The sequence below is a fragment of the Rutilus rutilus genome, assembly GCF_951802725.1.
Source record: "Rutilus rutilus genome assembly, chromosome: 13".
Taxonomy (NCBI): domain Eukaryota; kingdom Metazoa; phylum Chordata; class Actinopteri; order Cypriniformes; family Leuciscidae; genus Rutilus; species Rutilus rutilus.
Genome location: NC_140218.1, coordinates 11,044,925 through 11,068,443, shown reverse-complemented (window position 1 = coordinate 11,068,443; position 23,519 = coordinate 11,044,925). Strand labels below are relative to the sequence as shown.

The 23,519-nt window shown below is 38.6% G+C and overlaps 1 protein-coding gene across 2 annotated transcripts in view; it reads left to right on the top strand.

Moving 5' to 3' along the window:
• Positions 1-15,585, top strand: part of cdh24a (cadherin 24, type 2a) — an 84,650-nt gene extending 69,065 nt beyond the window's left edge. For both annotated transcript variants that reach the window (XM_084427793.1, XM_084427792.1), the window contains exons 8-14: positions 1-113; positions 722-843; positions 5,331-5,448; positions 5,939-6,265; positions 8,161-8,365; positions 10,012-10,363; positions 11,592-15,585. The exon at positions 1-113 is cut by the window's left edge and continues 24 nt beyond it. In XM_084427793.1, coding sequence (XP_084283919.1) covers positions 1-113; positions 722-843; positions 5,331-5,448; positions 5,939-6,265; positions 8,161-8,365; positions 10,012-10,363; positions 11,592-12,476 — 2,122 coding nt within the window. In that variant the 3' untranslated portion in view covers positions 12,477-15,585. The remainder of the gene's footprint in view (positions 114-721; positions 844-5,330; positions 5,449-5,938; positions 6,266-8,160; positions 8,366-10,011; positions 10,364-11,591) is intronic.
• The last annotated feature ends 7,934 nt before the right edge of the window (positions 15,586-23,519 follow it).

Genomic DNA, 23,519 nt, shown 5'->3' with positions numbered 1-23,519 from the left:
CCCCGAGGCGCTGTTCCGTATCGCCTCTGACAATGGACTCATCACCACGGCCGTGGAATTGGATCGGGAACAGGAGCAATGGCATAACATTACTGTCATCGCCACACAGAGAGGTACCAGAACTCCTCGCCTTCACTCCTAATTTCACACAGGTAGCAGCTTGAAATCGGTCCACAGGAAAGCTATTACTTCTGCAGCGGCTGTGAACATGAAAGCTCGTGGTAGAGACACGCGCAAACAGAAAGGGAAGAGAAAAGAATAATAGAACGAAAACTCAAATTGCTTTCGAGTCTGGTCCACACAAGCTCAAGGTCGCCCGTTTGCGCTCCCCGTTGGCCCTCATAAAACACTATCTTGCATCCTCAGAAGTGACTCGGAGAATGGAGTGGTTTTGTTCAGCCTATATTCAGTCATTACTTTCATGAGTGCGATAAGTGTGGCTCTGTTCTGTCTTTATATAATGTCATGTTCTGAACATCAGATGAGCGAACGATGACGTTCGGGCCACTTCTGGTCGTGATGTAACGTTATGTCCCAAAAGAGCACGGGGCGTATGGAGAACAGTAAACCAGACAGATTGGAGTTAGCTTCTGTTTTCATGGTCAGTAAGATTTAGCTGACCTACTTGGGGCTTAAAAGCTTTGGATTTCTGACTTCCTTGCTTTTTTATATAGTGTACTTCTCAGAATTTCCCATCATGCTGTTCTTTTCTCTTTCTTAGACAGCCCCAACCAAGTTACCAGGGTAGCGGTTTCCATAGAGACACTGGACATCAATGACAACGCCCCTGAGCTGGACCGACAGTACAACACTGCCGTGTGCGACTCCAGCACTGCCGGACAGGTCAGTGACCCGATGAAGCCTGCTATGAGAAGATTATTCTTGTCAAGAAGCGCCCACTTACAAGGAACGACTTGTAAAACAACCAGAAACATATAGATCTGAAACAAAATGAAATAACTAATAGAAATAGTTGCCTCACAACACACGTTAACAATGTTAAAATTACTAATGCATGTCGTCTCTGGCTCATGGTGGCAAAGCAATATGATAAAATAGATATGTGTATGTGGATTATGATTGTTTTTAATGTTTTTAGTTTGTGATGTGATGCCACTGCCCTAATGTAATCGCCCCTTGTGGGATTAAACAAGTGCTTAACTTAACTTAAAATACACCAGTATTCAATAACGTGGAATTCTTCTGCCAAGTAACACCATTGAATATCTGAGATGCTTGATTCTGATTGGTCAGTAGCAATTAACATATTATTGGGTAATTAATCGCTGCCCCAGGCAACAGATTTCCCACAATAGCTGTTCCAGCTTTATGTTTGTTGTATCTGTTCCTTCTCGCATATTAAAATAATGAACACAAAATGAATCCCTTCAGGGTGAGACCTATTTCTGATCACCCTGTCAGTGTTTATTTAGCAATAATGATCAGCTGACTGCACATTGTCTTTTATTTATAATACTTTCTATATCTGACCAAACTAGTATGGTTAAACTGACCCTATGCAATCTTGCAAAGAGATTCGATTAACAAAGGCATTTCAGAACAGCAGCATTTTGATTTAACCGACTGATGTTATTAATGATGCCAGTGCACGGTGAGTCAGCCTAATCATGACGTGCTGTTAAACTGCTAATCCTTGCTGTTCAGTGGCAAAATTTTATTGACTTAAAAAAATACTTATTTGTGCAAATCATGAACACTGAAAATTTTTCATTACAGCTCCAGTATAAACAGTGCAACATTTCTGTCATGGTGGGTTGCAGGAAGGCAGACGAATTGAAGACGATCATTTTTAAATACAAAGTTTTAATTACAATCTAGAAGACAGGCAAACAGGTTGATCCACACACACTTAACATAACAGTGATCGGACCGAGAATGGGTGTGAGGGACCAATTTATATAGCAAACACAAATGAGGATGAGTAATCAAACACAGCTGAACCAAATGAAATGACCATGGTAACAAAGGTGTGGCGGGAAAACTGAACAAAGGAAAACATGTGACTAATGAAAACAAACTGTGACAGTTTCAACCAAACAGGTCTGTTATACGGTGTGTGTTTGTGTAACGGAGGCCAGCTAACAAGGGCTGCGGCCTTTAGCGTCCCATCCCTTGCTCGCGCGATGCAAGTAGAACCGAATGTATGAAGGTAAATCAGTAGCAAAACTCGAGAGCACGTAAATGTGAATTTGAGAACTTGTACAATAAATATTTGTACTTGTACATGAACATTTACACTCACAGCTCCAATGTGAAAACCTGTAAAATAAAAATCTGAAGTTGAATGTTGAAATTTGCACTCGCATACAATAGTCACAAACCTGTATTCTGAATTTGAAGCTGCAGACAAGTAGACACAAATGTGTAAAATGCCATTCACAGAAATAAAACGACAGACACAAACTTGTAATATATATTTTGCGTTTAATCTTACGTTCACATTCGCGGTACTTCCTCAATTAGGCACTTACAACTTCTCAAATCTGTCACTGCAATTTCAAATTTCGCGCCTTGACTTTTGCTACTCTTTTCGCGATATATCAGGTGCAAAACTAACTTGTGCACTTGAAACTGAGAGGCGGTGAGAGAGAAAGGGGGGCGGGAGGAGGGGGGGTCAAAGGAGTCGTTTTATTGGTTGGCAGCTAGCCAATGAAATGGGACTTCGATGATGTCACGAAACTCGTGTGCACTGAAACGCTAACATGGCTTAATGATTAGACTGATATTAAAAGAAATAAACGATATTATCAAACTCAGTAAACACAATGCTTATAATGCATACTACAGAAAAGCAGATGAGCACAGAATATGACGAAAGAAAGCAAATGTGTGTTCAGTGCAAATAAACTTGCTGCCTGTGTTTTATTAATAATTTAACGAATGATGTGTTTTTTTTTGTTTTTTTATTTATTTTATAACTGTTGGTCCATTAAGCCTTAAGCGTTTTCTTGGTTTTCATACTACAGAAAAGCAGATGAGCACAGAATATGAGCACAGAATATGAACACACAACGCGTTTAATTGAGACAGTGGTATTAAAAGACCAAACTCAGGAAACACCATACAAATAAAGCAAAGCAATTGAGCTCTGAATATGGATGCAACGAGTTTAATTGTACGTTTTCCTCCCACAGAAAACCAAGAAAACGCTTAATGAGGCTTAATGGACCAACAGTTATAAAAAAAAAAAACAAAAAAACAAAAAAAAACAACAACAACACATAATTTGTTAAATTATTAATAAAACACTGGCAGCAAGTTTATTTGCACTGAACACACATTTGCTTTCTTTCGTCATATTCTGTGCTCATCTGCTTTTCTGTAGTATGCATTATAAGCATTGTGTTTACTGAGTTTGATAATATCGTTTATTTCTTTTAATATCAGTCTAATGCATTAAGCCATGTTAACGTTTCAGTGCACACGGGTTTCGTGACATCATCGAAGTCCCATTTCATTGGCTAGCTGCCAACCAATAAAACGACTCCTTTGACCCCCCCTCCTCCCGCCCCCCTTTCTCTCTCACCGCCTCTGAGTTTCAAGTGCACAAGTTAGTTTTGCACCTGATATATCGTGAAAAGAGTAGCAAAAGTCAAGGCGCGAAATTTGAAATTGCAGTGACAGATTTGAGAAGTTGTAAGTGCCTAATTGAGGAAGTACCGCGAATGTGAACGTAAGATTAAACGCAAAATATATATTACAAGTTTGTGTCTGTCGTTTTATTTCTGTGAATGGCATTTTACACATTTGTGTCTACTTGTCTGCAGCTTCAAATTCAGAATACAGGTTTGTGACTATTGTATGCGAGTGCAAATTTCAACATTCAACTTCAGATTTTTATTTTACAGGTTTTCACATTGGAGCTGTGAGTGTAAATGTTCATGTACAAGTACAAATATTTATTGTACAAGTTCTCAAATTCACATTTACGTGCTCTCGAGTTTTGCTACTGATTTACCTTCATACGAATGGGTCACATTGGTGCCGTGACCTGGATGGGAGAGAGGTTCATGGGGGTTAGTGTTAAGGTCCTTGCACACTGAGTCCGAAATACTTGTTTGAAATTTTCATGTTAAAAATCAAATACGACCTCACGTTGTGTCAATCACGTTTACACACTGCCTCCAAAACGTCCATCCGTCATAAAAAAAAAAAAAAGTCACATCCGTAGCAAGCATTTTGAATGGGGTTTTGACACTTCAGAGCCACCGTACACGCGAACGCCAAAATCCAGAACTGTTCAGGATCAATTGGTTCACGGAAATTGATGGTCTTCATTATAATATGTGGCTTCAGTATCGCTAGCAAAGCATCAAACTGAGCCACTGACATCCTGAAGTAAACTTTGAATTGCCCGCGACTGCTCCCTGATAGGGAGGTGGAACTTTCTATCTACGCAATCTCAGGCTCCGTTTACACGTACATTTCCCTTCGTCTGTGCCCTTCGTTTACACGCAAACGGAGAATTCTCCTCTGAAAACGATTCTTTCTAAAAACTCCGGCCAGAGTGGACATTTTGGAAAACTTTGTTTGCATGTAAACTGAGAAGAACAGAGTTTTAGGCAGCCGACGTCACAGTATGCGACAGACCTTGCACCTGCGTCAAAAGTGCAACCTTGTTCAAAAGAGAAAGAGGAAGTGATTCGTTGCTGTTGTTGCTATTTTCAGGATTCTGATTGGCTAACGTGGGCTTGAGCTTCTTGTTACACTGCCACCTACAGGTTTGGCATGCTCTTGACGGCATATATACACGGGTTCGTGTAAACGAACACTTTTCTGAAAACTGACAGGTGTGCACGATGTTATTTTTGAAAACGGAGAGGGTGAAATGTCCATTTATGAAAATAGCCGGCCACGTGTAAACGTGTAGACCCAATATTTCCTCCTTTTAAAAAAAAATCTTTTTAAGAAGAGAGAGGACAACAAAATCATCCTCAATGCTTGAAGACTTTGCAAATATTTTCAAAACAGATTAATTATTACTCATCGGACTCAGTGTACAAGGTTTCTATGCGTGACGAATGACGAATATGAAAAAACACATATGTCGGACTCCTTGTGCAAGGACCTTAACAGAGGCTAGCTAGTAAGAGCTGTGAAGTAGACGTCACTGCCCTGGCCTTAAGAGGCGCATTAGCGACTGACACTAGACGCTGTGGTCTTAAGTGTCCTTGTTAACGCTGGTTTGAATCCCACTCCGAGCTGGGAGAATAGAACCAGAGGGGTTACATTAGACTGCAAATCCTTGCTGTTCAGTGACAAAAAAACCAAAACCCTGACTTCTCAGTCTTTCTCCATTTGCGTTTCAGGTGGTGCAGGTGATTCGAGCGATAGATAAAGACCAAAGCAGCTCCAACTCTCCCATCCACTTCAGTATTCCCGCAGAATCCAGCAGTGCGCTCAACTTCTCCGTCAGAGAGCGAGGAGGTGAGCTCTCCAGACATCTCCTGTCATCCATCCGTCTTCTCTTCCCCATCAGTTTTCCTCATCTCCCTCCCGGTCTCTGTCCAGACATATATCCTCCTTCATTACGCTCATCCATTTATCTTTTTTGTCACATTCTGCTCAGATGAACACAGCAAACTCCCTTCTCTGTGCTCCAGCAATCCTCTCTTTCATTATCCTGCTCTCCGCTTCAATCTGCTGGTTTCTAATTTGCACCCCAGAATAAAAAAATTATTCATCATTCATTTCTCTCTAAACCTGTATGCTGAGAAATTTGAGAAATCTGGTGTAAGGAAAACATCTGTATTATATATCATATAAAATGGTATAATATGATAATAATATAATAATTAACATAACAAATAACACATATAATTAGTGTGTATATATATATATTTTTTTTTAATCCTTTTCATTTACTTTTTCATAATGAGTCACATGATTGTTTATGTTCCATTTCTTTTGCTTCCAGACCACACAGCGAGTCTGGTGCTTTTGTCGTCCCTGAAGGCTTTTCCTCATTCTTCCTCTTTACCAACTCTAAAAATACCCATAATGCTCCATGACGGTGCGTCAGAACTCAGGAGCACAGGAACGATTACCGTAACGGTGTGTCCGTGCCAAAACGGAGGCATGTGGGTAGAGGAACAAAAACAAGAAACGGATGAGAAGGATAAACCATCTTTGCCGGACTGGGAGAGGCAAGCGGCGTGCTTGCCTGTACCGTCAAACTCCTCGCTGCTGGGAATCAGCTCGGCCGCCATGTTGGCGATCCTGGCCTGTGCGTCAACTTTTCTGGGTCAGTTTTGATTTTCAGTCCATTTCATCAGATTATTGTTTGCTACTCGCCCTTCGCTCCGCCTCTATAACCGGCTGGTATAATGATGTGTTGTTGTTGCTACATCTGTCCATCACTCCCTGTCTTCATCCACCATTGCCTCCTGGTGTGTCTTAAAATTGCTGCCTTTCTTCCATATACGTATGTTTTTGTGGGTCGTTCGAACTTTCCGCCAAGCTGCCTCATTTTTTCTGCTCTGTTTGTCAGTTGGGCTTGCTAATGAACATGTTTGGGTTTGATTTCTGCTCTAAGTCACTCATAATAAATAGCATTTGATGAGTGCTGACGGCATCATATGGCATTTTGAGATTGCGGAACAACACTTTCCCTCCCTCAAGGTTCCCCAAATGACATTGAACACTCACTAAGTAAGTAAGTGAGAGGTGGAATAGGCATTTTCTACAAATACACTTTGATGTCTTACAGTGTAGCCATACGACAACATATAATTTTCCTTCTCTGTGCAAAAAAAAAAAAAGTGGCAGTCTTTTAAGTAACCAATAATATACTGTTTTTAAACCCCATTACTCCTTCAAAACTCTTTACATGGACCCTTGCTGAAATGCTCCACAAATTGCTTTATTAAACACATTTTGATATTTAGTTGCTGTTGTTAACAACAGTTTACAGTTGTTAACAGTTTTACAGAAAATTTGGAAAATATGTACTATGTACATAATGGAAAAATTGCTTGAAATTGGAACCGCTCTAATGTATTTTCTCAGTGGGAATTTTATAGATATTAGCATCAGTTATGTTATTACATTTTCTTGGAAGTGTTTACCATGATATAATTGCATTTCTGCAGAAATAACAATTTTCATTTGTATTTAGTTGTTGTTGTTTTTAGCCAAAAATGAAAAATGAACAGTGAGAAAAAGCATTTAGGAACGACATGGAAGAAACCTTGAGAATGATTCACTCAATTTTAGTTTTAAAGAAATTTCAATTTAGTACATTATAAATCATTTTTAAGATAAAACTATTTTTAAGAATATGTTTAAGAAAGGTTTAAGAATAGTTTTTAAACCATTTTCCCTTGCCGTATGGCACAGTTTCCCCCATTTTTTCCCCTTAAATATCTTTGAATACATTTTTGTTATTAGAGCTATTTTTAAACTGACAGTTATGAATCATTGCATCAGAAGTTAGCACTGAAACTAAAATAAATCATGGTGACTTTGAAGTACCTGATGTTGTATATTTGTTCTGACTGAAGGCAGTGGTTGGTGCACTAGATGCAGGTTTCCCTTTGAAAGGTTGAAGGTTTATTCTTTTAGGAACAATATTGAAGAAACATTGATAATGATTCATTTGATTAAATATTAATTTAGTTCAAGGATATATTAATCATTTTGAAGAAACATTGTACGACGGAGTTGCCATATGGCAATGTTTCCTTATTGTATCTGTTATTAAAGCTATTTTATATCTGAAAATTAAAGGGAAAAATATGCCACTGTTAGAACACAATGAACATGCACACATTACTTATTGTGAAAACTAATTAGCTATCTATAATAAGATGTTTAACTTACTTAGGTTGACAACAATTTATGAAGGTTACACACCTTTTTTTATATATTATTCACAATGAAAATAAGAAATTGTCTATTTTGCACCATACAAACAGTGGAGGATGGCGCCTAGCAACATCAGGGTCATGGGTTCAATTCGCAGGGAATGCATTAATTGGAAAAATAAATGTATAGCATGAATTCAGTACAAGTCGCTTTGGATCAAAAGTGTTAGTCAAAAGCTTAAATGGAATGTATCTGTGTATTGAATGTACATGTGTCTGAGGAAAGCGGCTGTAACTTCCTCTCGTTTTTTTCTCGCTGTCTTTTGTCCGATAGTGGTGGCTGCGCTTTCGCTATCGTTGCGGAGGCAGAAACGGGACACTCAGTCTCCTATGGAAGACGATGAGATCAGGGAGAACATCATCACGTATGATGACGAGGGAGGCGGGGAGGCGGACACGGCCGCGTTCGATATCGCGACCCTGAAGAGCGCCCCCCAGAGCATGCGCAGGGCACAACGCCTTCGAGACAACAACAATATGTGAGTGTGTTTGATGCTCACATAAATAGACGTCTCATTTCATTGTTCGAATCGCCTTGATTTAATGCTGCCACTATCTGATCTTTCAAATCACATGTCATTTCTTGACATTTGGTCAAGAAAATGCCATATTTTATTATTAGCCCATGTGAATCATTCAGCTGACATTCACGACAAACACAAATGTATGTATCTTTCTCTGGAATCTCTGGTTACTCGAAATACGTTCAGTCGCTCTAAATGATGTTAACTGTTTATCTGATTAATGAGGGCTCTGTACTCAGGGGTGTGTGTGTGTGTGTGTGTGTGTGTGATTTAATGAGCCTTCGCATGCAAATTGACAGCTGTTTCAGTGCAAAGTTCATCTAGTTAATATTTATGCTTTTGAAACCCACACGGTGTCCTCTATCCATCATATTCCTGTTAGATGTCATTGTAATGCTCCTGGGCAGGTTGACGAAAGTACTTCACAAGTCACAACTGGGACTACAAACAGATCTTTTAATTAACACAAAACTTACTGGTAACTCAGAAGCATCTGGTTTTGGTGAAATAGTTGGAATACAGTTTTCCTTTTAAAAGCCCCATTAAAAGCTTAGAGATGTACAGTTTTCTTGAATTTGGTGATGTATTACCCAATTAAACAGAGGGGTTATGCAATATTTGCATAACTAGCCCAAAGGCTTAACTATGGAAGCCCATTTCGGCCACATAAAAATAAAAAAAAATTTAATTATGAGCTAAAAAGTCAAAACTGTAAGATACTGTTATATCTTATGAGATAAAGTGGAAATTGACAAAAAGTTATAATAATGACAAGTCAAAATATTAGACTAAGTCGTAATTATTATGAGATAAAAAGTTGAAATTATGGCAAACTAAGTCACGATTAAACTGTTATGATTTCTTATTTTTGTCATATTTTCGACATAAAGTCTAAAATATGAGATACTTTTGAGATAAAAAGGCAAAATTGTAAGAGAGTCATAATTTTGAGATAAAGTTGAAATTGACAGTTATAATTATGACAAGTCAAAATATAAGATAGTATGTTGTAATTTTATAAAAAATTGATAAAAATTCGAAATTATGAGATAAAAGTTGAAACTGACAGTCATAATTATGATAAGTCAAAATATTAGATATAAGTCGAAATGATAAATTATGAAAATTATGACATACTAAGTCATAATTAGGAGTTAAAAAGTTGGCAGTTATGATGTATCTTTTTCTTTTATGTCATATTTTTGACATTAAAAGTCGAAATTATGAGATACCATGCCATAATTATGAGACAAAAAGTCCAAATTGTAAGATGCCGTCATAATTTTGAGATAAAGTTGAAATTGACAAAGAGTTATAATTATGTCACAATTAGATAAAATGATGAGAAAGTTGAAATGGACAGGCCAAGTAATAATTCTGATGAAAACTTTGAAATTATGACATACTAAGTCATAATTATGAGTCAAAAAGTTTTATGTCACAATTATAATTTCTTTTAAGGTCATATTGTCGACTTCATAATTATGATTTAACAAAGCATGATTTTTTTTTTTCGTACATGGCATAAATGGGCTTCCATACTTAACTGCTATAATAATTACACCATTTTCATTTATTAATTTTATATTTTATTACAACAGGTATTCTCAGGATAACCTGGACAGCATCAGAACCTTCAGCTGGAGTCAGAGTTTGGGTTTGGACCCACGGCGTCCCGTCTCTGCACCCCTCTACGGACGGTACTGTTACACCATCCAGACCCTTCCAGCCCCGAGAAACAGACTCGGCCTCGACCTCGCCAAACTGCCATACGTTCTCCCCGCCAGCCAGGGCCAGTCCCGCGGCCCTTTAGAATCCGGTTCTGTGTTTATTGACAAAATCAGGGATGGATCAGAATGTAAAGGAGCAGACGGATCCACCGACAGCATTCCGAAGGAGAGCGAGACAGGAAGTGAGGTCATCTCTGAGAGCCACACACTCAGCCAGGATCAGGTAAACTAATATCATCACATTGCAATCCTATAGAGTGCAACAGCGGGGTTCTGGGAGTAAGAATCCCAATTATTGTATTAATAAACTAATAGATTTACCTAAACAGACCTATGATGAGCTCTGGAGTTGATTAGCTATGAGAGGTGCTTCTTTTAAAGAAACAATTCAGTGTGATTTAAGATCAAATTGACACATTTTCTTTAAAGAATTAAACTACCTATAATCCTGAAGAGACATCCACCAATCAGAGAAGTGGCTGTTGCAATGGAAATGAAAAAGTAGTGATCAATAGTGAGTTCCTATAATCTCAAACTACTTATTTTTGTATATTTCTGAATATTTTGCAATAGCCATAAAATATATTGTTTTATAGTTATAATAATAAACGATATACATAAAAACATTTATATACATTTTATATAGTAGATTACATCACGCACAGAGCTTCTTGGGATATGTAGTTTGCTTTAAAATACTTTCTTTGATTTAAGTCAAAGTTTGAAATGTGATTCATCTCAGAGATGGTTAGTAAGCCTTTATTTAGTCATTTTTTTAGATGCACATGGAGAAAATGAAGAGGAAAACCTGTGCTCTCTTCCCCTCTAATGTCCATATGATAACCATCTTCATGTTATGTTCAAAATCTTTACGTTGCCTTCAAATTTGGGGTTCAAAAGTTTAGGGTTAAGATTCTTTTTTTATTTGAAAGAAATTAATACTTCAGAAATGAATTCTTCAGCAAGAACATATTAAATTGTTCAAAAGTGACAGCAAAGACATTTACAATGTTACAAAAGATTTATATTTCATATAAATGCTGTTCTTTTTGAATGTTCTGTTCATCAAAGAATCCTGAAAAAAAAAAATCCACAAAAATATGAAGCAACACAACTGTGTCCAACATTGATAATAAAAATGATCTTCTTGAGCAGATATTAGAATGATTTCTGAAGGATCATGTGACACTGAAGACTGGAGTAATGATGCTGAAAATTCAGCTTTGATCACAGGAATACATTACATTTAAAAATATATTCAAATAGAAAACACTTATTTTAAATTGTAATAATGTTTCACAATATTACTGTCTTAACTGTATGTTTGATCAAATAAATGAGCAGAAGAAATCTTACAAACCACAATCTTTTCAATGATAGAGCATATTTAAATATGAAGCTATTAAAATGGCTTAATGTTCCTCACCATTTTCTATTGTTTTCTTCCTCAGTCTGTTCATTCAGACCAGGTTCTGTACGTGAAGGGCTCCAGTTCCTACTCGGAGGCTTCCAGCTCTTCAGTGGGCCATAAACCGGAGTCGTCCCCTCACTGCTTGACCACGCGAGCCTCCATTTCCACCATCACCACGGACGACTCCACCCCCGCCTCGGCTCTGGACAAGAACGGAGACGTCACTCCCATCAGCACCAGCCAGAGCACCGCCAGCCTCGTCACGACGGAGATGCCCTTCAGAACGATGGAAGGTACTCTTCTGAGGGGCGGGACCACGCTTCTCTACCCTGAAGCGGTTGGACTAATGGGCTTGTACGGGGTGGGCGGGCAGAACTATGTGCCACACCTAGTGATGCCCCTCCCAGGAGGGGCGGGGCTGTACGAAAGGGGGTGGGGCTTGGGGAATGGGAAGGTTGGACAAGCGAACTCGGAAAAGGCGAGCGGCGATTCGTTGACTAACAGAATGGGCGACTTCCTGCAACATCGGCTTGCCCTGGTGACCTTTGACCCCATGCAGCCGCCATACGACTCGCTGCAGACGTACGGATTGGAGGGGGGCGGCTCTCAGGCGACGTCTCTCAGCTCGCTCGAAAGCGAGGCCGAAAAAGATGCGGAGGGACAGAAAGACAGATTTGAGGAATGGGGACCCAAGTTTGACAAGCTGTTTGATATTTTCAGGGAACGAGCGAAGGAAAAAGAGGACAACAGAAAGCACGAGGGTGATTTGTTAAACGGTGAACACCAGGAAGAGGAAACGAACGAGACAGAGAGCGAGACAGAAACGAGAAAAGAGGACGAAACGGCTGAATCGAACGAGACACGGCGGGTCGAGGAGGAAAACGTTGAGGAAGTGGAACGAATGCAAAACAGAAAGAGACACTAAATGGGAACGAAGAGAGAGTGAGCGTTCAAAAGCAATAAGTGCTGAAAGGAGCCAATGAGCACAATCCGGACAAAGAGAATTTTATATGGACCTGCCAAATACTAGTATGTCAGTGTTTTAGAGGAGCAGGCGGTCTTATGTAAGTCACTCGCTCAGTTTTTACACTCGTCCAGCCACACACACATTGCTTACATCGTAAGATACAAGCTCATCTTCGTCTTAATAAATCTATTATTTATTTTCAGGCTTAAATCTCAGATTTTTAATGTGGTCTCTGACTTTTATACCCAGCATTAACCAATGTTTTTCAGCTCTCGCATTGTGAAAAAGACACAATCTGCTCACTTGATTTAAAACAGTGTCTCATCAAATTATTTCTCCGTTATCTTTGTATATTATGTATGTATTGTTGTATTATTTATAAATATTTTTGAATTAGCTTGTATTTTTACAAGCTTGAACTTGAACTAGTTTGAACATATTTCTATATGGGTTTAATTTATTTTTATTTCAGATTTAGTTTGTAATTACTTGAGCTTAAATCAACTTCAATATGTTTCAGTTATTTGCCTGAATAAGTAACCTTTCTAAGTTTAGTTTAAAAAAAAATGTAATTACCACTTTAAAGCTTTTTCTCACCTTTTCTTCACTTCTGATAACTATTTAAATCCTTGCTGAGGGGTAAGTGGAGAAAAGAAATGCTGAAAAACATTCGTCAATGTTTTAAAAATTCCATAAATGACAGAAATGTTTCAGTTATTACAACCTGCACTCTTAGAAGAAAAGGTTCTATATAGAACCTTAAAGGGTTCCGTCATATACTGTATAGAACCTTTAATGAGTTTTTTATTTTTTATTTATGAGTAAAATAAAGCCTGTGGTAAACAAAACTTGATGATATTTTGACATTTTGTTCTACAATGTATATTACACACACCCATACCAAAAACATGAATTTTGAAGCAGTTATGTTTAATTTTGAATATGTTTCTAATAAGTAACTAGATTAGGCAGCTTGGGCTGTGAGTGTGTGCAGTTTACGTAATAGAACTAAAAAGGTCAAAGTATTGACAAATTACTGTATGTTTACCACAGGCTTTATTTGACTCATGAATAAAAAAAAAAACAGTATAAAACCCCACTGGCAAATCTCGAGGGAACCATGGCGAATTGATCTTCCGGGTTTTGGCGTCATCCCTGCATCACACAATTGTGCAATCATTTAAGACATTTCTCCTTTTTGGCATATAGTAAATGGTCCTTTAAAATTGAGCAAAGAAAGAACCCTAAAGTTTTTTAAGCCTAAACCCTTTTTTTTTCTAAGAGTGTGTAATAAATTGCAAAAGTCAGACTCCAGAAGTAAAAACTCCATTCATTTTCTCTATAGGGAAATAAATAAATAAATAACGTATAAACCGTTCAAGACAGCCCTACTGTGACCGACGAGGTTGCTAATCGATAGCATTTGCTTCTGTTGAAGCCGTCAGCCCGCATTATTTTAACTTATTCTTAAAATAATCGTGTTTAACAGCGGAATTCGTGGTTCGAAAATTACACCAATCAGAGTCGCCCCAATCAAATTGTGCCAAAAGAGCTCTTTAGCTCCGCCCACTCCCATGAAGCACTGCGAGTGACGTAATCGAGAATCCGTTTTCTCTCTCAAAATACTTAAATATTTGTGTATATGTGCATATTTTATTGCATTAAATTAAAATATATTGTTATATATATAAATATAAAGACAACATTGTAAATGAGTAGTTTTATATTTCTCCAATTTCTTAATTCGATTATGCTGTTTGCAATGCCTCATGGGATTGTAGATCCTTCCCTCACTAAAGCCATTAAGTACACAGTCTTGTACCTTTTGTATTTTTGTCTGATTTTTTTTTGCTTCAAATCAAGGTTTGTAATGTTGTGATCCATCTCGTAGCTGGTTGGCTTGGTTCATGGCTTATAACGCTTTAACAAAGACTTTTTTAAAATCCCTATGGGAGAAATGAATGGAAAAAATACTTCTGGAACCGACGCCTCTGAAAAAGTGGGCGGGCGCTAATGCACTCTACTTGATTTTTCTTTAAGCATGTACAGGTCATAGCATAATTATGAGCTGGAGATCCTCCTGTCTCGTTCAGCAGACACACATTAGCAGCACGCGTCTTAGTCGGCTCTCTCGTGTTACACTCGAGTTAATAATTCACACCGGCGTGACAAGTAAAAGTTATGGAACATCTCATTTTTGAAATATTGATTTCAGCCCTGCATTGTTTGAAAAATAGGTCTCATGAAATATGTACAATCGCTGATAAATTCATATTGACGCTTGCGTATTAATAAGGCAGCTCTCTCGCACGGATTTCGATAGCGAGAAAGCTATAAGCTGTTTAAAATGGTTCAATAAAAGGCTGTTTTTACTAGGTCACCGCAACCACACACACGTCAGTGCTTAAAGACGATTCGCGCATGGCTTACTTCTATCCGTTTTTAGATCAGTTTTCCTCTGTTCGCTAGTCAGGATGCTTTGTCTGGTTTAGCTGAACTGCTTCTTCTTTTACCCTCTTCGGTTTTAAAGGAAGACCTATGCAACTGAAACTCTGAGTCAATGAACTTCTGAACTGAATGTGATCATGTTTCATGTGGGGTTTTTTTTGGCCTGTACGCTGTTTGCATTCTCATGTACAGATGTAAATATCGTTGGAGAACTGACAAGCTTTTTTGGACCTGAGAGTTCATGTCAATCTGAATCTGTTCATGTAAATGTTGAATTCAATCCTAAAAACCACAGCAGGAAGATCCTGAGAATTTCCCAACGTGTTGTGTGGTCTCTTGTCAAACTGATAATGAACTGTCATCTGATGTTTAATAAATGGTGTACAGTGAGCTTTGGTAAATGTGGATGCACAGAAGTATGACTTCATTTCTTCAGTAAAGCACTTAAAGAGATGTTCACGCTGCTCTTTTCCATGCAGTGAACGTTTGCAGTGATCAGGCTCTCGGGAGGACAAAATGCACCACACAAGCATCATAAAAGTAGTCCATGTGACAACTCTCTGAATAGTTTTAGCATGTTATTGAATATGGCAATGCTAATGTATTTGGTCTCGGCGGACTAGATCTGATACACTGAATCTGCTGCAGAGCAATATGGACTTATATATACACTCGCTGCTGTAAACATGTAAAGACATACATAAATCCTGTAGCAGATCTAGACAGGTGGAGCTGGGGGAGGTGGAGGGGTTCAGAGGAACTCTACAGGACTAGCTTACAGCAAACAATGAACCAGACTATTTAAATGTTGAGCAAGCAATCTCATTGGCTGCAGGATCAGCAGAGGCCAATCAGCTTGTGCCATGCTGTAATGATGTGATTGCAAAGGACCTATATGTGTCCTGTAGAGTTTCATGACTGAACTAGATATTTTTAATTTGTGTAATAATGTGTCATGTCTTGTGAAGTCTGAAATATAATTTGGGCTTATTCACATTCAAAATTGGCACAGGGTTATTATTAACTATACTGTGTATATACTGTATACACACACACACACACATATATATATATATATATATATATATATGTTGTTAGTTCAAATAAATGTTAATTGAAATAAAAATAAAATATCAAAAATACAACAAATTGACTAAAACTTAAGTAAAATTAAAATGAAAGCAGAAATTCCAAATTACTAGGCTAATTCAAAACTAATTCGAAACATTTAAAAAACTATAATAGTTTCTCAACGATACTAAAATAACACTGTTTATAAGATATGAAAGCAATTTATTCCTCAAAAAAGTATTGCATATTATTTACATAACCTTCAGATTATAATTACATTCAAATATTTAGGTGGAGTGAAAATGTCACTGACTGCACTCACTCAAGCATATGTTTTGTAAGCATATGTCAATAAAACCTTATTGAAATTGATATTAAACATTTTTCTTTGGGTTGGGTGCTGTGAATCACATAACTGAATGAAATGTGCAAGATCCACCTATAAGATAATTGTTACATTTATTTCAGTCATCATTGTAACAGGTTCTGTACAGTAGCTTCATGGCATGCATTTTAATTTGAACGCATGTTTTGGCTAATGAAATCTTACATGTACAATCTGTCAATTATCATAGATTTTTAAAAATATACAGTACAGTGCAAAAGTACAGTTTTTTGTACGTCAGTTCTGAACAAGACAGAACAACCTGTTAGCTTAGGGTGACCATATACGTCCTCTTTTTCCAGGACATGTCCGGCCGGGATTTCGAGATCGCCCAAAATATCCGGGATTCGGCTTTTGCTTTCTATCGTCGCCATTCATTTTGTTTACATGCACACCTTTTGATTCAGTAGGACTGAATTAATTCCGATTGGTGAATCTGAATGTAGTGTTTACATGAACGCTAAACAAGTGATCCGTTGATGTGAGTTTTAACATTGCTAAGAAAATTCCTGTGTTTTCGTCTCGGTCGGGATCTGTGTGAAGCAGAATGCATGACCTGCAAAGCTGGCACGTACGTGTCAGTGTCAAATAATGTAATAATGTAAACATAATGAATGGTGACTGTAGAAAGCAAAAGCCGAATCCCGGACATTTTGGGCGATCTCGAAATCCTGGCCAGACATGTCCTGGTTAAAGAGTACGTATGGTCACCCTATGTTAGTTTAGCTTCCAAAAAAAGATGGCTGACACTATTGTACATTCTGTGAGTGAGATCTCACCCTCTATGAGTGGGTTGAAAACATGCAGAACAGCCCCTACTACTGGCTGTAGTCTTTAGCCTCTGGCCAGAAAATCCTCAGATGCACATTTACCTCAGATGGTTTCTTCAAGCATCTTGGAGACGTTCCTGCAGTTCTTCTGGATTTAGTCTGTCTCAGTTTTTCCTGTTTCTTCATGTAATCACAGACGAACTCGATGATGGTGAGATCAGATCATACCGGCTGTTGTCAGATTCCTTACGCATACACAAATCTCAATGGATTATTACAATTAATGACAAAAAGAATGTTTGGAAATGTAAACTGGTATTTCCTACTGACACACTACAGCAAAATATATAAATAACTGACTTAAAACCATTTTTTGGGGGGGGGGGGGGGGGGGGGGGGTATTAACATGCCTAAGACTTTTGCACAGTACTGTATCAAAACTTTTGCGTTCCCCTGAGAAACTAAGTTTGCTCAAAACTTTTGTTCCCATTATAAACTTTGCGTTTCCTCACAAAGAACTCAAAACTTTTGCGAGTGAACACAAAGTTTCTTGGGCGAATGGAAACATTTTGCGAAAAAAAAAGAATAATAATAATAAAAAAAATCCCATCATCATGTCCCTTTAGGAGCTCCGTCATAGTCACATAATGCTTATTTTTGTAGTTTAAGAGCTTATAATGGAGACAGCATTGGGCGGTGTGCATTACAATAACGAGACTTGGTGTTTTAATGATGAATGTTAAAAGGTCCCTGCATGTATCGGATATGAAATCATAAAATTTTGATAAATCAGAATATTTCCCAGGTTGCCAGCTTGTGTATCTTTAATGCATTGAGAATAGAAACATTTATTAAAACGAACATTTTCTTTCAGAAGCCATTAATATGACTCGACTCAAACGCGTTTTTAAACATTTATCACACACAAAGGATTTCATTTAGCGGTTCATTGAAACCTTTAAATATATATTGTCTGCAGTCTGCAATTATAATCCACCGCATACATTTTTAAGACGGCGTGAATTATTAAAATCATTTTAAGATTAAGCATCACACGACAGACTTCCAAACTACAGAAAATGCTACTGTCTTCATCTGACATGGAGCCGCTGTGATGTTCGTCGGAGAATGCTAAAGCTCACATCACATTTATTGCACTGTCACTTTGCTTTCTACACGAGACAGAGGAGGAGAAAGAGAGGAAGAAGCCCGCTTTAGATTTCAGACCTCAGGATGAGAAATCCAGATCAAGTGCATCTTTCCGTCTGTCTCTTCAAGTGTATGATGTGCAGCACTTTCTGCTTTTATCTAAACAGGTTGTCAGTGAGACACAGAATCACTTATTCAGAAGAGAGGCAAAGGCACACCACTTTAATATACCGGGAACCGGAATACCGTTAAATTAGAGGAAAAGGAGGACAGCGGGCTTTTAGACCTTTAGCAATGTGGCCCGCTGTTAGCCTGGCTATCACCAGACCAAGCTCAATCTTTTAAGATTCAGTCTTTTGAACATTAGTCTGGGGAGTCTGCTCTGTATTTTCTACTGCACAAGAGGCGTGATCAACGGGCATAGTTCAAATGACTCTGTACGCAATTGGATAGTCCTTCAACCAATCAGACCAACGATCCGGGTGAAAACTCCAGGCAAACGTGTCAACAAACGTGTTGGTTTGGAGCATTGATCAGCGGTTTGCAGAAGCAGCAATGGCATTGAGCGATTTTTGCAGGTTGTGCAGCGATTTGTTTGCTAAACTAAAGAAGCCATTGAGCATTGTCGAGAGGTTAAAAGGAATTGGATTGGATTAAACCTGCCAATAGAGTGCCAGGTGGATAAGCCAGTTTGTGATTGGTCCACGCAGGATAAAATAATGTACAGGTTTCCAGCCTGAGCTTCAGGGCGAAATCAAATCGCCAGCAGATCGGCCTGGGTTTACCCAGTCTAGCCCGCTGTTGCTCCTGACGCTAAATTATTCAGCAAAACCACAAACCGCCACAGGGCGATAACATGTTATTAAAGTTTAAAGCGACTATACCTTCCAGACAGTATTATCTGCTGTATGTAATTCCAGTGGCGTAACTTTGTTTTTAAAAGTGAGTTGGACAGGTGTGTGTGTGGGGGGAGGGGAGTGGGGATTGCTAAATCAGATGTATTTACAATATACACTCACCTAAAGGATTATTTCTCATTAATGCAATTATCAATTTCTCATTAATGCAATTATCTAATCAACCAATCACATGGCAGTTGCTTCAATGCATTTAGGGGTGCAAGACAATCTCCTGAACTCCAAACTGAATGTCAGAATGGGAAAGAAAGGGGATTTAAGCAATTTTGAGCGTGGCATGGTTGTTGGTGCCAGACGGGCCGGTCTGAGTATTTCACAATCTGCTCAGTTACTGGGATTTTCACGCACAACCATTTCTAGGGTTTACAAAGAATGGTGTGAAAAGGGAAAAACATCCAGTATGCGGCAGTCCTGTGGGCGAAAATGCCTTGTTGATGCTAGAGGTCAGAGGAGAATGGGCCGACTGATTCAAGCTGATAGAAGAGCAACTTTGACTGAAATAACCACTCGTTACAACCGAGGTATGCAGCAAAGCATTTGTGAAGCCACAACACGCACAACCTTGAGGCGGATGGGCTACAACAGCAGAAGACCCCACCGGGTACCACTCATCTCCACTACAAATAGGAAAAAGAGGCTACAATTTGCACAAGCTCACCAAAATTGGACAGTTGAAGACTGGAAAAATGTTGCCTGGTCTGATGAGTCTCGATTTCTGTTGAGACATTCAGATGGTAGAGTCAGAATTTGGCGTAAACAGAATGAGAACATGGATCCATCATGCCTTGTTACCACTGTGCAGGCTGGTGGTGGTGGTGTAATGGTGTGGGGGATGTTTTCTTGGCACACTTTAGGCCCCTTAGTGCCAATTGGGCATCGTTTAAATGCCACGGCCTACCTAAGCATTGTTTCTGACCATGTCCATCCCTTTATGACCACCATGTACCCATCCTCTGATGGCTACTTCCAGCAGGATAATGCACCATGTCACAAAGCTTGAATCATTTCAAATTGGTTTCTTGAACATGACAATGAGTTCACTGTACTAAAATGGCCCCCACAGTCACCAGATCTCAACCCAATAGAGCATTTTTGGGATGTGGTGGAACGGGAGCTTCGTGCCCTGGATGTGCATCCCACAAATCTCCATCAACTGCAAGATGCTATCCTATCAATATGGGCCAACATTTCTAAAGAATGCTTTCAGCACCTTGTTGAATCAATGCCATGTAGAATTAAGGCAGTTCTGAAGGCGAAAGGGGGTCAAACACAGTATTAGTATGGTGTTCCTAATAATCCTTTAGGTGAGTGTAGTAGCCTACAATAACAATTTTCGGAAAAAATTGCATTACGATGTCCAGAAATAAATTTCAATAGTACATTGCATTAGGTTTAATTGGTCGTTTAATGAGATCTACTATTGTGTATTGTTAGTGCAGAGACTTTTCACGTGAATGAATTCCTAGATTCGCGTAATTTGTGTATGTACTTAAAGGGATACTTCACCTCTGGAAAGATGAATGTGTATTTAAAATGGGTCATTTATGTAGTAGAAATGTGAAATTATTTTAGAAGTTGGAGCTTTCTAGACTGAGAAAAGCCAGAAAATGTATTTTTGGCTCATGTGGATGAAAGACAAACAACTCCCAGAATGCACTTGCTTCGCTGCTCTACGAGGACACTCCCAAGCCACGCCTACCGGTAAGAGAGCGCAGTTAAACAACTAGGCTAGGCTATTAGTTGACTCGAAACTTAAAAGACGGCGTTTTATCATGAGTCTCCGCGACGAGTCTGCCCGTGATTTCAAGAACGGCGCAAGGCCGGTGGCGTGATTACTGATGAGCGACAGAGAGACGCACCGGTCTCGTATCTCTCACAGAGCGGGAATTTTCTTAGCAATGCTAAAACGCACATCAACCGATCACTTGTCTAGCGTTCATGTAAACACTACATTCAGGCTGGCACTATTTGTACATTCTGTGAGTGAGATCCCACCCTCTATGGGCGGGTTGAAAACATGCAGAACGAGCTCCTACTACTGGCTGTAGTCTCTAGCCTCTGGCCAAAAAATGAAGATTTTTGCGTCATCAGAGGATTTTTTTCCAGACAAAAAATACATAAATCTCTCATATCAGGGGGATATGAGGGAGGGAAGCATGGTAATTCGAAAATACTACAGGTTTTCTACAGATACAAAGCTTAATGCTAAATGCTGAGGTATCCCTTTAAATGGTCTTGTGGAATTACTTTTGCCAAGCGTGTCAGAGGTTCTGGGTTCTAATCCGCACTCGTATAGTTTTTTTTTTTTCTCTCATCAAAACCGAATATGTTCATCAGTGGTTGTATATCAAGCAGGGACACCGTTTGTGTGCATTTTGTTTTCACCGGAACGAATAGAGATGTGTCTCCGCAATGGCGTTAAGCGATAGATTGAAGCGCATGTCTGAGTGAAGACTGTGCGCGAGCCACAAGAGAATCGCCTATCACTGATTCTTGAAATAAGGGATAAATCATATCCCCCATCAAAACGTTGCAATTTGCTTTAAAATAAATAAATAAATTAATTAATTTAAAAGGCTTTAAAAGTTGGATATAAAATACTTCTGTATGTTTAGACCCTTAGTTTTGTATTTATTTATATTATTTCATAGTCATTTTATAAAATACCGGCACTGTACTATGATAGCCCATGCAAATAAACTCGTCCTCTGTAGAGGTCAGAGTATCAAACTGCAAAAAAAAAAAAAAAAAAAAAAAAAACAATCAACACATATGAATATGAGGTGATTTGGAAGGCTTAATAAAATATCACAAAATACTTAAAGTGAACATTGCATTATTTTATACATTAACACAACAGCCTTTTAAAATCTGTCATCAATTCATGTCAACCGTCTGATATTTTTCAAATTCGAAATAAATCAGGCATATTTTGGTCAACCCTGAGGACCCCCTTTGACTTCTTTCTGTTGATGGATGCAGCAGTCCAACACATGGTCTCGTAAGTTTTACATTTTTTTTAAATATTCAGCAAACAAGATGAAATCCCTGTGGTCACAGCTTTTATGTGTCAACACTGTCTTCAAAGTAGGGATGATTTCAATCAAGAATTTTGAAATAAAAGTTGGTATTTTGGTTTGGTTTAGTTTAGTGGCAGCTGGCAACTGAGGAAAATCAAAATGGCTACCATTTAATAGACATGATTAAGTTGAAAAAACATTGTTTTGTCAACTCCGTCAGACGTCAACTCTGTCAGATATTTTGTCTGACGGTGTTGACATGTAAGCTGACGGAGTGGAAAAGTGCTCCCAAATACTCATTAAGTAATGTATAACAACTACATAACATGAAAATATGATCTATGTATACATGTTGATTGACTTAAAATATATTAATATACCCAAATGGCAAATAATAACTTAAATATCTGTACTGTAGGCAGACATGGCTAGACAAAACCTGTCAGTGGAGTACCAGAGAAAAAGGAGAGAAATAATTAACAGTGACCCAGAAAGCAGAAGATACCAGTTAGAAAGGAGAGACAGAAATGAAGGACAGAGTCCAAAACAAAAAAGTAAAACAAGTAGAAGAATTCGGTCAATGAAATGGAAGATTTGGTGGATGAATTGGAAGAGGAGCCATTGAAAGGTCCCGAGGGTGCTATTGTTGATATAACTATCAACAGTATTGAGACGGGATTGGCTGACAGTGGTGTATGATGATCACTGGTGGTTAGGAAAGTCCATTGATGAAGATATAGAACACCAAGACATGAAAGTTGAGTTTATGCATCCTCGTGGTCCTACTGCCAATTTTGACCCACAACATGGGAGGAGGGATGTCTGTTTCTGTCCAGTGAAAGATGTCCTTTTGAAACTGACAGGGACAGCTTGTCCCCTCCAAGCAAGCCGGACCTATGCTATAGCCCCTGATGAAGAAAGCAGCGGAGCTTAAGTACTGTTTTCTCTGAGTTCACTGTGTAGTCTGCTCCCTGAATCATCGCGCTTATTCATTTGTGGATGTTAACTGAATCTGTAAGTCAGCTACACTGTTTATTTCTGAATATTATATTTTATTCTGGTGCGCTTAACGTTATCGCTACTGTGTAATAGTAGCCTATGCTATTCACCAACTAAACATATCCTATTCAATGAGTTCACAGTCTCTTTCACGGCCATCATTTGTAGTAGCCTTTTCACAAACTGTTTGCTCAAGCGTAGCGTTTTCTCGGAGTTCACTGTGTAGCCTGCTCCCTCAATCG